Raw genomic sequence first — 18,820 nt, forward strand, 5'->3', positions numbered from 1 at the left:
TACAATTATCTGTCTTTTCATCATCCTGTAAAGACAGCAGACAAAATTCACAGAAACTTCATGGTACTGGTTCAAATGAATGATCTCTCTGTGCCATGAGAAGAAAAACACAGATGATCACTGAGGGATAATTTAGTTGATTGGGGCAATTAAGGTATTTCTTACTTTCTAAAGGACAATTTAAATTTTTGGCAGTTAAACTATATTATTATCCTTTTATCAGGGTCTATGTAAGGAGAAAGTCTTCGGTTTAAAATCAACTGACTGGTGGTTCATTTTGTTCTGTTACAGGAGCATCTTCATCTTCTGTAAGTACTTAGTTGTTACTATATATGCCTATAATATTCATCTTCATATATAAGCATGTCACTTGTGTGATATACCAAGAAAACCATTGTGAATAACCTGGTGGGTAAAGGAGAAAAATAATCAGACATAAAAATAATTTAAAAAGTTAAATGCATGTCGATCTTTGTAGCCTTACAATTATTATTTCATCAAGGGTTCTTCTTTTCACTGGCATTTATGGTAAGATCTATCTACAACTGTGACCAGTGCAACAGCATCTATATTATTCTTGCATTATTTAATGCAGATTTAGTTGAATCATACAAGCTTTTCACTAGGTCTTGCTTCAGCTCCTGAAGGAATGATACCAGGTGTCAGCTGAATATCTTGTTAAGGAATGAGATATAAAGAGAAAAAAGGAAGTGACTGCTCAAATCTTGGATGAATCAATCAAGTCTAATTCAGTGACATGCAAAGCTAATGTCTCAGTGCCCTTTTGCTTTCTACCCAGAGCTATAAGCTTTCTATCCTGGCATTTTTTTTTGTTTTCTCACAAAATTTTCAAACCTTAGATCTTGAAAGTTCTTACTGCTTAGAACTGTTGATGCTTCATTTGAAGCATCAACTCAGTTGCATTCATTTGAACTGTGTTGACTTGTTTCTTCTGAAACAAAATCAAAATTTAAAAATCTCCATTTTACAAAACAACCCCAAAATATATTACTAATAAAGTTAATCATGCCAGTCAGGAATTTTGAACATAAACATTTAAGAATTCTAAAACAGGAATATTTGTTGCAAATGCATGGAAAGAAAGGGATTCCATTAGACTATGAAGTTATGGGAAGAATTTATTTATTTTAAGTAGTGAGTACCTGCATTATTTATGAGTTTTTTCTATATATTTAAGCAATCAGAACTAAAAAGCCAGATTTTTATTTTGTTTATTTTGGTTTTTAATTTATTTAAAATGGCCTCCCTTTAGTTCACCTGAGACATATCTGGGAAGCCAGAAATGCTGTATGTTGGATAGTGCTGCAAAAAAAGGAGTGACCTTTCAAGCCTACCACCTCCTAATTTGTGATGTTTTCTCTTAGGTTTGCTTGATGCCAGGTGTTTTATGTAGCTCTTGGAGCTCTTGGTATTTCTTCATACGTGTTTTTTCCTTATTGAAATGTGTGAATTTTGTCTTCTCTTGTCTGTAGTGGTTGTGTGCATTCTCAAACTCATTTGAACTTACTTTGAATGTTTTGTACTTATCCAAGTTGGTTTGGAGCCAGTTTCATTCAAAATCTCCCTTTATCATCATCAGAATGTTTGTGAGAATGTAGTAACTTCATTTCAACAAAAATTGCAAACAAAATATTATGTGATGGAAATATTGGGATTTTTTTCTTAATTTTAAAATGTCCAGCCTCATTTGATACCTCTAAGGCCATTTACATTCCTGATTTCCCACAGGACAGAAATATTGATTCTTCTACTGAGGTTAAACCTTGAAAATGTACCATAATTTGTCACTACTGTTACTCAAGCTACATTTTCTTTCTCAGGTATGATAGGCAGAAACTAATTGTGAAAGAAATTCATAATTGTCAGTATATTGCCTGTAGGAATCCAATTGCTGGCAGCTTCACTATCAGCCCTAGGCTCCAGGTATGGTTTGAACTGTCATATTACAGCAATCCTGTATTTAATGCATGAGCTAATTACTATTTAGCTTTTCACTGCAATAGGTAGGAACAAAAGGCACTAAGAGAAAACACAGTGTATGAAACATAGCACAGGTTCAAAATCCTCCTAATCCTCCTAATTGCTAAACAGAAAAAGCATATTTACTATGATACTGAGACTGCACTGAATTTCATAGTAATTGTAATTTCCTTGGGTCTTTCACTTAACAGATGTGCCCTTGGGGCTCAGAGCCAGACATACAACTGCTGTGGAACTGCACTGAGGATGAGGCTAGAAATGAAGTCTTTTCTGTGACACACTAGTAACTGTATTTTCACCAGGCTGCACTGACATTTAGCACTTCATCGCCTCTTAACTGCTGTCTGGTGCTGAAGAATCTTTGTCTTTTTCCCTTTTGACTTTCAGAGACATTTTGCTATATTTGCTTTGAACTTCCCCTTCTCAGATTCCCCGAATGTAGCAAGAGAGTTTGCTTCCACTCCCAGCAACGTGCTTTACTCCATCAGTTGCTTGCTATAGCAACAATATTCCAGCTATAGCACAAGCATACATATGGCTTCACCAGGCAATGCTCAGTGCTTCAAAACTTCCCAACTGCCATTAAGTTCCACTGAATCTTTAACATGAGAAACCTCTCCAGTGTTTTCCAGATCTATATCATGGGTTAATTTTTCTACCCAAGAGCATTCTATTATTGCTTGTATTTATTTTTTAATGATGTAAATTGGCCAGTGGACCAATGAAGAATAGATTGCCTTTGTACAAGACAAAAGATAGTCTCTACCTTCAGGTGACTATGGCCAGGTAGATGAAAAGGGTGAAAAGCTGAGGGAAAAAAAGATGTTTAGTGGAAACAGAGTAATGGTTTGCAACAGCTGCTATACTTACTTATTATTTGGAGAAGAGAAGGTCAGTGTTTGACTGGAGGGAAGTACTGCTTCCTGGAGACTAGGTCGACCAAAACAGATTGAAGAAGTGCTGAAGCAGAGGTTGTAACCAGTTGCCAAACATCAGAGAAGGAATTAAAGAGGGAAAATGAGGAAAGTTTATAATAAGGTAAGCAACTTCTGGTCTGTCATGTAAAATCAGGTGAATCTGGTCCTGGTTTGGTTTTACCTGCTTTCCTGTTCGTTGGAGTTGAGCTCTGTTCTCTTCCAGACTATTTTTGTCTGCCCACACAATAGATCTTTGTGACCTGTTAGTCAATAGGCAAAGAATTTGTCAGGTCTTCTATTTATTCTGCCCTTTATAACACAAACTTATTTTGATGGGGATGCATTGGCCCGTCATGAACATTTGCACAGAAGTTTCAGGTGTCAGTTCAGAAAGTGATACTTTTATCATGATAAACAGTGTCCTGTGTTCTTGGGTGCTGTTGCCAAACAGAATTAGTGAACACGTAAGATCCTGGCAGTGCTGATCCTTCTCTATGTCCTGTAGTGCACCAATGCCTCAGACCCTAATGAGTCACCTAAAAGTGCCACTTGAGTGAAGAGCAGACATTTGTGTTAATTGTATTTTGCATGCTCAGTTGGCTGGAGAACTTGCTAATTTAGAGACATCTTGGTTCAAGGTAAAGAACCAGGTATAGTTTCAAGCATGATGTGTATTGGGTAACTGCTAGACATCATTAATGCCTTTTAAGGGAGACATATTCTTCAGAGTGGCCTATTTTAATGACAAAAGACAGCATTTAAAAATAAACAAATATATATATATATATATTGTGTTAACTTTATGGAATTCTGTTTGCTACACCTGAGTGTTTATAGCAACCAAATGAATTTCAGTGTCTTTGTTTTCCACCAGTTTATCTCCACATACATGTGCTGGTTCATGAAGCCAAAAGCTGTAATTTCATTCATAAAGTGATGATGGATATCATGCACAAGTATTCTGAGGTATGTTGGCAGCTTGAAAGTATTTTATCTAATGCCAGCAAGTTAAAAACAAGGTAGTGAAAGGTCTTATTTACTGGAACCATAAGTAGCAGGAATGCAGTCTTTTTATCTTCAGCCCCCAGCACAATCATCTTCTTTACCCAGGAAAAGCAGATTTTTTCACTAAAAGGAGAAACCAGAGAAGCTTCCCCCTTGGGAAGGTTTAGAGATTGTTGTTCTTATCTTGACTGTAATGTTTGACTTGCAGAGAACTGTCAGATGTCTCTGTTGCAGTGTTGGGAGGAACTTAAGGCAAAGAGTTGAGCCTTCCCTAGAACAGGGAGGTGGCAACCTGTCTGTGGATATGTAGAAACAAGTTGTGGTCTTTATTTTGTTCCCTGATTTTGTTTCTTTTCATTTCTTTTGTATGAGTTTTCCTTCACTGTAAAATTTATCTTGAGCATTAAGCCAGTGTATGTATATCTATGCATAGTAAAAATTTGAACTGTTATTTTTCAAATAATTTTAAATTGCAGTCTCTCTTTGGGCCTCAGAACATGTCAGTAAAATTGGATGTACTTTAACTGACAAAATAATGTCACCTATTTTACAGTACTGTGGCATATATAGTTTCTTCTGGAATGGATCTGTGTTGGTGCTAATACCAAGGTTGAAGTAACTAGTGAGGACCACAATACTGCTTCTACTTGCCTTTCAAAAAGTCTTCAATTGAAAGCATGGTCATTTTGCAGCAGAACTATAACTAAGATGAACATATTTGATGCATGTATATTTGATTTTTTAAAATATAATTTCGTAGCTGCTGAGAGGAGGGGGAGGAAAAAGAAAAATTGAGTATTTTAATTTTTTTGACACAAAATGGAAACTTGAAAGCCTCAGCTTTGTTTACTAGTCCTTTTTTTCACTCACTTCTTATTTCTATTTACCTATTAAAAAAAAAACAAAACCACAAGTGAAAACATAAAGTGGGAGAGGAATGATATAAACAGCTTTAATAGTAGCTGTTTGGAGTCTATACCAGAACTTCCAGACAGCCAATGTTTTGTGCCCATATTTGTACCTACTTTTAGTCTTCCAGCGTACTCAGAGTGTGTGGCTACATCCATCACTGCACGAGTGGACTGTTCCTTCATGTAAACATTTTTAATGTGCTGTGGGAAGGGGGGCATTTTTTAACTATTATTTTTCTCTCTCACTGTGTGGTAGAATGTGGAAAACCAAGTGTTGCTGCAGTCTTCTCTGATCTACTGCCATTTTGCAAACAACAGAGCAGATCCTTGCTATAATCCAGTGAAAAGGTAAGGTCCAGGAATATACTTGAGGAGTTCCTAGAAAGCTATAATGAAGTGCATGCTTCTATGGACCTGGTCCTGTCTGAGGGTGACATGAAGCACATGCAAGTGGAGTAAAGTAATTTATGATGAAACCAGTGTTTCCATAAAGTTTTTTCTTTTTACTCTTCAGAGGTAATTTCTCTGCAGACTCACCGAATTCACAATGGAAGATGTAAGCAAGAGCACCATGCAGTGATAGTCCTGCTAGATATGCTTTATTGATGCTCTTATGGAACTATAGGTTGCAGCCCAGTGTTAGAGCTAAGCTTCGGTTTTATTTGTTTAAAGAGAGATTCATCCTTTTTTTGTGCTGCACAGAAATTAACACCACTTATTCTCCAAGTTTGGAAGGATTATAATGCCTTATCTTTTAATTAGTTAATGATGTCACAGCCTTTGTAGGAAAAGTGATATTTATTATTTGTTTCCAAGAAAGATAAAATGCTTTTAAAGTTAGATGAAACATATAATAAATTATGCCATCTTATGGCAGACTTGAAGTTGCTTTGCTGTCTTGTCTTGTAGGCTTTTAAATCTAAACCAGAGCAGACTTTTGAGTATCATCATAGATTATTTTATTTTAGATAGCCACAGATATTTTCCCATATGTGTTCTTAACACATAGTTTAATGTAATTTGTTTTTCTCATGTTTGGCAATATCTTAGTATCTATAATGGCCCAAAATCTGTTTCTGAAATCTGAAGGCAGCTTTGTTTTCCTTCCTGGAAGAAAACCAGCCAATTTTCAGAAGATGAAGATTTTGCTGAATAAGTCTGTGCTGAGGCACAGACTTCGTCACTGCTCCATGTCATTATTCATAATCTTTCTTCAACATCCACAGTTGTCCTGGTCGTGTATAAGATTGGTGATTTCCAGAAAGAGGCAGAAGGCCCGTGCTGGCAGAGCTTAGTTTTGTCAAAGAAGTTTCTAATGTTTGCAGTGTCAAATCATTTAACACGGAACCTTTTTTGTCCTGATTGAGTTGGACTAGGATGTCAGTGTCATCAGTTTTCACTTAGCACATATTCAGGCAGGAGCTATGTAGGAGAAGGTTCTCTGAACAAAGCAGTCTATTGTAGAAGTTCCTCTCCAAGAGGATTAAAAAAGAGCTTAAATTACAGAGATAATCATATAGATCTTTCACAGGGACTGCAGATTTTGTTCTGCTGATTTGAAGGTTGACGGGATAATCATCAGAACTGCAGACAGAAACCTTCTCGGGTGTCACTAGTTATGCTTGAAAATCTTGGTAAGGCATTATCTTCTCTCTGAAGTCTAGTGACTGAGTGTAGTGTCCCAGTTTGGCAAACAAAGTGGCAGGGTGGCTTAGCCTTACAATTTGGCAGTCCCACAAAAGTATATGTGAAATTAAATCCTGCAAATTTTTGCCACTCCTTTTGTGGCTTTTTTTTTTTTTTTTTAATGGATTCATTGTGAAATAGTGAATAAAGCTGACAAGCCTGTACAGTGAGTTCCAGTAATGTTTTGGTTGAACAGGTTTCTATCACTTTATTAGATGCAACCAAATTAGACTCATTATCCCTTTGTTTAAGAAAGTTCTTATCAAAGTTTATTCAGGGATGAATTTTTTATTGGTGTCAGACATAAAAAGAATGAGGATGTTGCTGCCTGGGTTTTTTTTATTGATACATGGAAGAAAAATGAAGCAAAATGTGTAACGTGCTGTCTCTAAGATCTGATCTGCTGATATTAGGCTGTAATCCCTTATAATCTGCATAGGATTTTTTTAAAAAGACATTTTAAAAATAATTTTAGATGCTTATATAAGTGATTAAAATACCAATTGCATGAGATTGCTTTTAGTGCCTCAAACAGATTTTTTGGAAAGAATTACCTCCATGCTTACATTTGAAAATTCTAGCAACTAAGACTTGTCCAATTTTTGGGCAAGATTCTCATCTAGTCTCATTCATCCTGCAGTATCTCATAGTTAGCAAATAAAAGCATATCTTAAACAGTCTGGGCTAGATATTCCATTAGAAAGTTAAAATTTGGTGCATATTTTTCATGAAATGATTCATCATCCTTCAGTGTTTGAGATGCAAACTGCCAGACATTAAATACTCATATGATGCTAGGTGCAGCCAACCTCCCTTCAGGTTAATTAGATCTTTATTTGGAGTCCAGTCAGGGACCATCAGGCTTTTGGAATTATGTTTTGGAGGAGCTCAATGTAAAGAAGGAGCAACCAGACAGATTTGAACATTGTAGTGGTCAGTGTAGACCTTCAGTATTTGACCAAGGAAAGCAGCTTTTCTTTATGCTTGCTCAAATATTGGAAAGTAACAAAATGGCTGATGTGATGATAATGTGCCTTTAGGGTTTAGGAGCACATTACCACAAGAGAAGAAAGAAATAAAAGAAAAAAACCAAACAAACAAACAAACAAAACCCCTGGTGCAATAAAAAGAAACTGAGAAACTTGGCTAATGAGGTTGTTGAAGTGTTATGTTATTGGGTTTTGTCATCAGGTGCTGGATCAGTGGTATCCTAGAAGCCCCAAGGGGTTATGCACTTCTGATTGGACTAAGCTGAAGTGGAAAACAAAGCTTGTTGAGGCTGGCAGCAGACATCTGCTCCCTGGAGATTTTCCAAATCACAAAAGACTGGGATACAGGACCCGAGGGTAAATGAATAGATATTATCTGAGTCTGTTGAGTTCACTCCTTAAAGAATGTGTTGTTTTGTTGTTGCCCTACTCACAGGCAAAGCAGTGCAATTTACTTTAACAACCTCTGTGGTTCTTGTGGTTTCCAGCTGTACCTTTAATTTTCTTTATTTATGAAAATTGGATGTTCAAAAAGTATTTTAGTGTCAAAAAGTATTTTAGTATTTTAGTATTTAGTGTTTATATGCTTCGCAGAATTTTTGTACTTTCTCCACTTTTTCCAAGCCAGCTACTTGACACATTACAAGCATGTGACTGTAGTTCTAATACCAGAAGTTAGCTGTTACAAATCTTTGCACATCAATGGACATGTTTTGATTTAGTGGAATAAAACTGATGTGAGTGACCACCAGGAAAAATTTTGTCATTGTTGGATGCAAGTCATTTAATCCTTTGACCTGGTTATATGCAAAGATAAGGAATATTGATGAGTGAAGTGCTCTGTCAGGGTTACAGACTTCAGGACATTGTAAAGCTGAGCCCTCTCTTGTCTGAAAAAACAGGTAAGAAGGGAATGTTTTCTTCTTCTTTTCCACTCTATGTGGACAATAAGTCTGAGTCTCAGACAAAAGTAAATCAGGACCTGATTATGGACAAACTTGGTGACTGGTGGTCCCAAAAAAGCCCTTCTATTAGCCCTGGGCTGTGGCCAAACTGTGCAGCCTGAGGCATCCATCATCAGCAAGTTTGCAGATGACACTAAGCTGGGGGCGAGTGTGGATCAGCTGGAAGGCAGGAGGGCTCTGCAGAGGGACCTGGACAGACTGGAGAGTTGGGCTGATTCCAACGGGATGAGGTTCAACAAGGCCAAGTGCCGGGTCCTGCACTTTGGCCACAACAACCCCATGCAGCGCTACAGGCTGGGGACAGAGTTGGTTGGAGAGCAGCCAGGCAGAAAGGGACCTGGGAGTCTGGATTGACAGGAAGCTGAACATGAGCCAGCAGTGTGCCCAGGTAGCCAAGGACGCCAATGGCATCCTGGCCTGTATCAGGAACAGCGTGGCCAGCAGGTCCAAGGAAGTGATTCTGCCCCTGTACTCAGCCCTGGTGAGGCCACACCTCGAGTACTGTGTCCAGTTCTAGGCCTCTCACTTCAGGAAGGATATTGAGGTCCTGGAGCAGGTCCAAAGGAGGGCAACTAGGCTGGTGAAGGGACTCGAGCACAGATCCTATGAGGAGAGGCTGAGGGAGCTGGGGCTGTTCAGTCTGGAGAAGAGGAGGTTCAGAGGAGACGTCATCACTCTCTACAACTCCCTGAAAGGAGGTTGGAGCCAAGTGGGGGTTGGTCTCTTTTTCCAGGCAACTCTCAGGAAGACAAGAGGGCACGGTCTTAAGTTGTGCCGGGGGAGGTTTAGGTTGGATATTAGAAAGAATTTCTTTACGGAGAGGGTGATCAGGCATTGGAATGGGCTGCCCAGTGAAGTAGTGGATTCTCCATCCGTGGAGATATTTAAAAAGAGACTGGATGTGGCACTCAGTGTCATGGTCTGGTAACTTCAGCAGTAGTGGACCAAGGGCTGGACTTGATGATCTCTGAGGTCCCTTCCAACCCAGCCAATTCTATGATTCTATGATCAGGGATGTGCATGGTGTTCTGTTTCAGAAAAGTGCTGTGTGGTCTGCAGTGTCATACGTGGTGTCCTCCTTGTTCTTCCTGTGCCCTCCTTCTCTGAGTAAATGGGCAAAGTGTAACATGTGGGCTCAAGTGGTCATATTCCCCATGCTGTTTCCAAGTCTGGAAACCTCTAAGCCTCTTTTCAACAAGCCCATGAAGATTTGCCTTCTGCTAGGTTGTGTGGCAACTTGTTCATATCAGGTAGCACTGACCTTCATCTGTGTTTCAGTGCGACCATACTCAAATGCAATTGATGTGGGTTTGATTTTTTTTTTCTGGAACCCAGTGCCAAAAAGTATTCCATATTTGTACCACTGCCAGCACAATGGTTCCGTGCCACATCTCTTTCTGGGCCACCCATGTGTGACAGCAAAGGTTAACAGTGCACCAGTGCTCTCAGTCTTTTTTTTATGTGAGAAAGCTCTCAAAAACAAATCTGCTTTGGGAAGGAAAAAAAAAAAATCCTTGAAGAAATAACAGTTTAAAATAGGTAGGACTCATCAGTGTAACTTCCAGACATTACTGGTATAGTTACGATTGTTCTTGATGGGGACTTTAGTGGCTGCAGTAACTCTTTTTTAGTACATTTATGGGGGATTTCCTTAATGAGTAGTCTGTTTTGATCTTTAGCACTAGATCATGTCAAGACCTCAGTGTTTGATATGGAAAATGGAGGCAAATTACTTTTCCTTTTGGATTTTATGCAGAAAATCAACAGTATGTAAATCAAATTAAAAGAGTGAGAAGTCAGCGATGCATTGCCATCCACTAATGAGCATCTCACATTTTTTTCTGTATCAATGTTTTAGCAGAATATGAGTGATTGGTTCCTTTCCTTACAGGTAGATCTCACAAGTTTGTACATGAAGACCTGTGCCAAGAACATGCCCACAGTATTTATGCTGACAGATGCCCAGGTTCCAGATGAACGCTCTCTTATGCTGATTAATGACTTGTTGGCATCAGGTGATTAGACCAACACATTTCTTGAAAGATCTTTTTCTGATGACAAATGATTGTGGTTTCATTGAACTTTAAAGAAGTTATTTCTCTTTCAGATATTTGTAGGGGGAGCCTTTAGGGAGGCCAAGTCAACCCATCAAACGTGAGCACAGTCCAACTTCATCAAGAAGGCATTGCCCACTGAGGAAATAATTGCTAAGTGTGTTCATTTGTGGGGAGATGGGAATCTCACTATGACTTAATGACATGTTTGCTTTGGGATCATTTCACTGACTTCAAGCAATACCTTTGTGACTGCACAAACTGCAGTTTCACCCATATTTTGAAATTAGAGAGTCTGGACTCTGAATGGAGGGATCTGGAGGCAGGGTGGAAGAAAAATGGGAATAATGCCACAGTGAGCAGCTGGAGAGCATCTTGAAAGATATTTTTTTAAATTACTATTTATATTTGCAACCAGACTGGAAAACAATTTTCTAGCAGCCTGTAAAAACAAGAAAACCCAAAATATGGAGGGATGCATAATTTATGAGTGAGCCTCTTATCAGGGTGAATATTTTTCTCTTTCTAAAATAAGTTTTTTCTCTGTCCTTTATCAAAAGAATTTTTATAGGTGAAAAGGTGTGGGAAACGGGAGGTAGCTCGTTTGTTACTTGATTTATCATCATATCATAGCTCTAGTTACGTGCCTAAAACCCAGTGTGCTCTGCAGAAGATTTTTTCTCATGTCATGTTGTATGAGGCTTCTTCTAACTATCCCTTTGTCTTTTCACAGGAGAGGTTCCAGGTATGTTTAGTGGTGAAGATGTGGAGAGCATGATTACAGGAGTTAGAAAAGTCCAAACCCTTGGTCTGGTGGGCACCAGAGAAAGCTGCTGGAGGTTTCTCTTCAATAGAGCACGGCTGCAGTTAAAAGTAAGGTATCCCTCAGGGGGGGAAAAAGTACCAAACTGTTTGCAGTTACTTTCACTTGTCTCATAACCCTGCATATGCTGGCACACTTCTCTGGAAAGATGTCTTGCCCAAAACATGATACTGAATTTTCCTTTCTTGTGTTATCCCTGCAATAGCCTTCTCTGTGCAGAAGCTTGATACGCATAAAGTGTTACCCCCAGGCATGGCTACTGGCTTCTTGCTTGTTCACAGGACAGTCATGGAGCTGCTCTGTGTCTTATTTCCATGGATTTAGGTTTTGAATGTAGCAGTTTGTTTCAGGGAGAAGTGAGAGGCTGATGGGGAGTGAGTGATGCAGTGTGCAGTTGGAAGTAAGTTCCCTAACTAAACATTTGGTAATTGTCTATCTGTAGTCAGTTCTGACATGTTTGTGCAAATGATTAAAAGTTCACAGAATTTTTTTCTACTTTTCCTAGGCCATTTAAAACTGGGAAAATAAAACATCCATGTAGCTGGTTTCAGGTCAAAAGCTGTTTCACAATACATGTTACTGAGATGCCACTATTTTAACAAGTATCTCTCTTAGAATTCTATTTTAAAAATAAAGTTGTTGAGGTTGACTGTAGTTCTCATCTGAAAGTTGGAAAGCAGAATTTGGGAACACCAGTTCTGGAGTGGAATCTTGAGGAACCTCTGGTTTAAGCAGGCTTCAATTTTATACATCATCTGAAGCATGTCTGTAGCTGATAAAATTAAAAGTTTGAAAACCCTTAGCCCTTTAGAGAGAGAGTGTTTTGAAAGGAATATATGCCCCATATTAGATTGATCTGTTTGAGTTGGGATGAGAAGAGCATTCCCGTAGCAGATTATTCCACTGTAGTCCTCTTTGCAGGGTTTTTTTTTTCTGCTTCTGGTGTAGCCAGGTGGGGGTTGGGCTCTTTTACCAAACGACTTTCAACAAGACAAGAGGGCATGGACTTAAGTTGTGCCAGGGGAAGTTTAGGTTAGATATTAGAAAGAATTTCTTTACGGAAAGAGTGATCCGTCATTGGAATGGGTTGCCCACTGAAGTGGTGGATTCTCCGTCCCTGGAGATATTTAAAAAGAGACTGGATGTGGCACTCAGTGCCATGGTCTAGCAACCGCAACGGTGGTTCAAGGGTTGGACTCGATGATCTCTGAGGTCCCTTCCAACCCAGCCAATTCTATGATTCTATGATAAGTATTTAACCACTGCTGAGCTAAAGATGGTTCTTATTTGGTTATGAGATTTTTTCAAATTCTTACACGTTATAACATACCACTTTCTTTTTTTTTTCCCCCTCATCTTCTCTCTTTTCTATTCTGCTTTAGTTTTGCTGATGTTGCCCCTACCTCTAATTCTGTTACCATCAATGCTGTCCTTCCACAGATTTCTTCTATAGCTTAAAGGCCAGTGGAGACTTGCACAGGAACCAGACTTCAGTAAGAATTACAATAGTGATACTTCTTTTCTGTATATATACTTCTAGTCCATGCTACTTATCTCTGTTTCATGACTATTTCACTTGTGTACAGTTTTTTTTAAAAAGAACAGGGAAAAAATTATGATGTCTAATATCTCCATTTTCTTCTTCATTTCTTTCCCATTGTGTTTTCCTTATCCCTCCAACAATTTATTCTTTTTTTTTTTTTTTTTAAAGGGCTTTTTGAAAGACAGCTTTCAAATGCCTTTTGCCTTGCAACCACTTCACCAGTCCCCCACTGTGCAAATTAGCACTCTGGAGGCAAGAGCAGGAAATATCTATTCAAGTTTCAGGGAAGCAAAGTAGAGACATTATACTGCTGAAGGAGACATAAATTTCATGAGTTAACACACTGGCAGATATTTGTATGGACTTTTAGTTAGTGCTGGGTGACCTATCACCTCCTACTTTGCCTAGATTTGAAGAATAAAAGACTAATAAAGTGTGAAAGAGAACAAAAGGCAGAACTTACACAGTTTCAGTGTGTTAAAGCTTAGTGAAGTGATATAATCTTATTTTTCAATTTCATTTTAAAAGACCAACATTGTACATTAAGCCACTTTTCCATTGTGCTCACATCATCTTATACCCTACAGTTCTGTTTATGATGATGAAGCTGTACCTTAGGAACCCAGACTGTACAGTGCAATTCCTTGAACCACCGTAGCCCTTTGGGTTTGTATTGGTTTTGTTTCTGTTTCTTTCAGTCTGGAACTTGCAATCAGTTCTGCTGTTAAGGTATGGAGAACATTTCATGGAGCGAGATGCAAATTTGTATCAGTATGAGGTGGAAGCATGCCAGCTAAAGACAGTGGATGACACCATCAGAAAACATGGGCCTGCAGATGAAGTTCATGCAAGGATGTATATGGTACCAGAGGATTTCAAAAGCTTTTGTGATGAATGATGAAATAAATTCAAAAGGAAGAATGCTGCTTAAGCATAGAAAGCTGATGGCCAGGCATTGTGAATGGGAAGTGCTAAGACATAGCACTGCACAGGCTGAGAAGTTTCTAAGGCTCACAGTGATTTACTGGAGCTCCCCAGGTTTTCAGTATCCCACATGTCTGTTCAGTAGCCTCTCTTCAATACTCTGCACATTACCACATTTTTTTACAAAAGTAAGGGGCAGAAGAAGCATGATTAATCAGCCCTGCTATCTTTTGAGTTCCATCTGATTTTATTTTGTTCTTTTGGTTGTGGCAACCTTTCAACATTTTCCAAAAATGGGAACACCAGGTAAACACACTCTTTACAGAATTTCATCATGGCATGTTTTCCAAATTCTACGTTTCCTACTAGCTCATATCAGTTTCCTTAATGCTCATACACATTACTATGTATTCTGAAGCCATATGTCTTATGTGGCTTTTCTTCTGAACTGGATCTGTGTTAGTTCCTGTGCAGCCACTTTTCCTTATGAACTGTGGATCTCTACTACAGATACTTGCTGACATTTCTTGAGCAAGTTTTCTCCTTTTGTATTTTCCTCATGTTTCAGTGGTTACAGTACCTCAGAGGCCATTGTGAAGTCCCAGAACTAAGTCTGCTGGTCTTAGGGGAGTACTGTTTCTCCATTTTCCTCTCAATAGGTAGACTTGGCTGGACTACTTTAGTCAATATGTCCTTATAACGGCCTCCTCCTTGCATAGCCCTAACAGCATTTAAGTGTCTCCCCATATCTTAAGGAACTCAGCAGAAAAGTGATTTCATGTTTCAGCCAGAATTAACATCAAACATAGGCAGGGTGGATGCCTTGCATCACCATAGGCAATTTCGTCCATATTAGTACTGTTACTTTCTTTTTAAATAATTTCCAAGTTCTCTTTCATCAGGACATGTTATAAATTTCCTTGTGGTCTCTTTCTCCACTGGCAGAACATCTCTTCTATTTGTGAACCCAAGAGAAACCTGTGCAACACCATCACAGCTCAGCTTTTGACCAGCTCTAGTGTTTCGGTTTGGTTTGTTTTTTTTCTTTGAGGACATAAATACATGTGCCTATCAGACCGACTGCTTTACTCCCAGCCAAAAAAATTAATGTTTTTATTATTTCTGGTTCTATATTAAACTAATCTTGACACTAGATGTGATTATATTTGTCTGATTCAATGGGAAATACAGGTCCAAATGATCCTACCGTCTGTCACCTAATCAATCTCAACTCCTGACTAATCTCAGAACTCAACAACCAACAACCACTGAGGAAAAACAGGTGGATCAGGGACAGACTGACACAGTTACTGCCCTCCCACTGAATGAAGGCTCAGTTATTCTATGAGACAGCCAAGAAGCTATCAAGGATTTCTAAGTGCTGTAGCACACAAAACAGCTGCTGCTGCAGTTGGCAGGCTCTTACAGAGTTCCTTTTTCTCTATGAAAAGCTTCAGGCTTTTCTCATCTGGATGTCAGCCATCTCTTCCTGAGTTTGTAGACAGGCAATTTTATTTAAGGATACGTCTTCATTAGTAAATTTATGAGGCATATTTTGTGGTCCTGAGGACTAGTGACATGACATGGCTGGGACCTCCGTGGCTCAGCTTTTCCTTTGATCTGCTCACAAAGCGACAGCGTCATTGACAAGCTCGTTAGGAATGATTCCTGGTTTGTACAGCTCCTTGCTCCTGTTCCAGTGCCTTGGTTCACATGGGAAAACCATGCCAGTGAGCATGCTAACACTTAAATAGAATGGGCCCTGTCAGATCACTGGTCAAGCATGTGCCAAGATGCTCTTTAATTCATTTTTATGAGGATACACTGTTGTCTGTCTTGTTCTACTTGAAGCATTCAGTGAACCTAGAGAGCTGAGACATCTGGCGTAAGCAGGAGGAGGTTGAGCTGAAAAATATAGTGTGAAAGACACATCTGTAGTGAGAGTCAGATGTGAGTGTGAGGCTCAGTTGGGACAACTGAGAAAAGAGGGTTTTTTATGTTCTTATGAGTGATGAACGCTACGTGGAAGTTGATATTAATTTCACATTATACCACTTCTTTCATTCCCACTGATTGTCTTGGTTACTCAGTTGTGTAAAGTTAAGTCTTAAAAATGTCAGATGGAAGAGTCCTGCATAGTACCTCTAAGTCCACATTACTTTCAAAAAAGGGACAGATCTATCTTGGAGAACTTCCAAAGTTTTTCTATGACTATATGGAATACACTCCCTACAATATTTATATCTTGGTTGTCTTGTAAGAAATAAAGCATTTCTTACATGGAGCATTTCCTACTGACATTTATGGCCTGAGTAGAAGATGAATATTTTGAAAATATGGTCTCCTTGCTTAAGCAAAGTTTGATCAAAATGTAGTCAGTAATAATCGCTCATTTTTCCTCACGGCTCTCATTATCAGATCACATGGCATCTTCATTATTCTGTGTACAAAGCAAGCATTGCACAGGGTCCTTTATCATACTGGGAATTCACTGGCAGGAATGCAAATGAACCCTGAAAACATGCTACATCAAATCCTTGCCTGGTGTGATTTTATCAAGCTTCACTAAAGCTAAAGGAGAGAGAAAGTTTATGCCATGGTGAGGATCTGGTTGTCTGTTTTCTATGACTACTTTTTCAAGTATATGACGTATCCTACTTTCTATTACCTACCAAAAAATAATTTTAAAAGACATGGTTATCTAACCAGGATGTTAAATTATTGTTAGGGCCACCCTGGAATTTCTTGTTTTACAATACCATTTAGTAAAAATCACTCAGCTGTAACTTTGTGTTTTAGAGAGAAGTAGTGGAAATTTTGAATAGTTGTTTAAATTTCATTTCTAGAACTAGCTATCCAAAAAAGTATTTTATTAAAAAATTCTTCTTTTAAACTTCATCCTGACGTGATAATCTACACAGTCTTTGTGTAGGTAAGTAGTTTTACCTATTGCTACCTTTAAACTGGATTTAATTGTTTCTCTTCATTTTCTGCAAGGCTTTTAGAACTCGCATCTGCTGCTGTTCTCTTGCTTGTTAGTTTTTGCAGATCTTCTCACCTAATCCCTCTCAGTTGTTTTCAGTGTTACCTTTTGCTTTGTAATCTGGACTTGTGATATAACAGCTAGCTATTTAAATATGTCTGCATTGCAAGCAAAAGATTGTTGCATCTATATTTCATGTGTGTTAAGTTCACCTGGCTTTAAAGTAGCTGTTCTCAGGGTTATGATAGCTGAGTGCAGGATGCTTACTCAGGTATATTTCCTTTTTATTGGTGGGGCTTTCCAGTCAAATAATCCTGATAGGAGTAGTGTGTGTCTAGCACTTTTTGCAAAGACTTTCACTAGGCCTCCTTTACCTTGTGTAGTGATTTGTGCTAGATGTGCTGATGCTTCAGCCATCGCTTTCCTGTCTGTCTGCACTCATCACTGTTCAGCTCCTCTTCCATACTCATTTGTTATGGAAGTTAACAGCTGAGAGGCTTCTGTGTCCTGTAGTTATCCACATTAACTCCAGTAGTACTGTGCTGAATAAACATGAGATTAGAATTAAAATTAGAACATACCACCATCATGTACTCTAAAACTTTCAGAAATATTTGGGGGGGGGGGGGCAGCCAAGGGTAAGGAGAGAATATGGATAAAGCTCAGTAAATCCAGAATTTAGATGGTAGGATGAAGTTAAAAGTAAATAGTTCTGAAAGGTCAGTGCTGTTTTCTTAGGGATCCACAGTTCATATAAATTAATGTAGCTCCTTATAGATAATTGTAGTTCTTTAAAATCACCCCTAACAAATGACATTGGATAGAGAAAGCTCTTTCTTCCCTAAAGTTCAGCATAAGATTGATATAAATAGGCCTTAAATAGTAATCATTCTGTAAAATCAATTGCTTAATATTTAGGGAGGATAAAATATTACTTAGAGGACAAGACCATAGAAAACACTAAATTCTGAGTTGTGTTTGACAGATGATCCAAGGCCTTGATTTGGACTCTTCTTGCAGTCCTGTACTTAGAGAGTTAAGCCCAGATATGAGCAATGTGACCAGTGTAGGAGGGTGTGGAAGATGAAACTTCTAGGGAGACTGTGTATGGTTTTCAGCTTTGGAGGTGTGATAGATTCCATTTGGCACTGCTGTTGTAGCAAGGGCACTTGTGAGAAGCACATCAAAGCAGGGACAGATAGCACTGGGCTCTCCATTACTGCTGCTGCTGTGACAGGGATAGCATGCAGATCTCAGCAGATGGCTTCTAGAGGAAGAAGAGAGGAGAAAATGAAGTGCCCCATGTATCAACATTGCTCTTTCAGTGGTCTTTGTACAGTTTTAGTGTAATTTTTTTCAATTGGATAGAATGGATTTCTACATGGACATTTCTGCCATTTGCCTCTTCATGCTGAACCCACGCAAAGTAGATGACATTGTCTTCTGTACCTTAGACCAACTTTCCTCTCTGCATAACATCACTGGACAACCTGGTGTTTCTGCAAGGGTGTCTAGATTTCTGGCCAGATGCTTGAAGCTGGGGGAGAAAAATTACCTTCTTGCAGTTCTGAGAACCGTGCACTGTGCAGGAGACAAAGTTCACATTTAAAACCAGTGGTTTCTCTTTCTGACACATTCTCAAGTACTTCCTAGACAAATGTGCAATTTTGCCTGTGGTTAGAAGAAAGGTTCCTAAAAGGTTCATGTAAAAGGGGTATTTTTCTCTATTTGACAATAAACTGTATCTGTAGGAGGACCTGAATAACTACAGGTATTCAAAACTCTGTTTTAACATGAAATAGTTCTCTACATCCCATTCAATGAATTGGAAAAAGTGCACTGTGAGATCTTGTAGCTCTGGGAACCAGGTAAGCATGTTGGAAATGCAATAGGTACTAGTGAACACCCTCTATTTAGATATAAAAAAGAAAGAAAAAATGGTGCAACATGCAGTTAATTCACAGAGCAGCCTAAAGCATGGGCTTGGGGGCTCTGATTTATTAAACATTTCTGGTTCAC

The 18,820-nt window shown here is 38.7% G+C and overlaps 1 protein-coding gene across 1 annotated transcript in view; it reads left to right on the top strand.

Moving 5' to 3' along the window:
- Positions 1–18,820, top strand: part of DNAH11 (dynein axonemal heavy chain 11) — a 95,334-nt gene that overhangs the window by 26,044 nt on the left and 50,470 nt on the right. Inside the window, 9 exon segments of the mRNA XM_030444624.1 lie at positions 1,841–1,944; positions 2,389–2,441; positions 2,443–2,566; positions 2,568–2,633; positions 3,723–3,747; positions 3,793–3,884; positions 10,366–10,489; positions 11,262–11,273; positions 13,593–13,756. Coding sequence (XP_030300484.1) covers positions 1,841–1,944; positions 2,389–2,441; positions 2,443–2,566; positions 2,568–2,633; positions 3,723–3,747; positions 3,793–3,884; positions 10,366–10,489; positions 11,262–11,273; positions 13,593–13,756 — 764 coding nt within the window.

Source organism: Calypte anna, chromosome 2, assembly GCF_003957555.1.
Source record: "Calypte anna isolate BGI_N300 chromosome 2, bCalAnn1_v1.p, whole genome shotgun sequence".
Taxonomy (NCBI): Eukaryota; Metazoa; Chordata; class Aves; order Apodiformes; family Trochilidae; genus Calypte; species Calypte anna.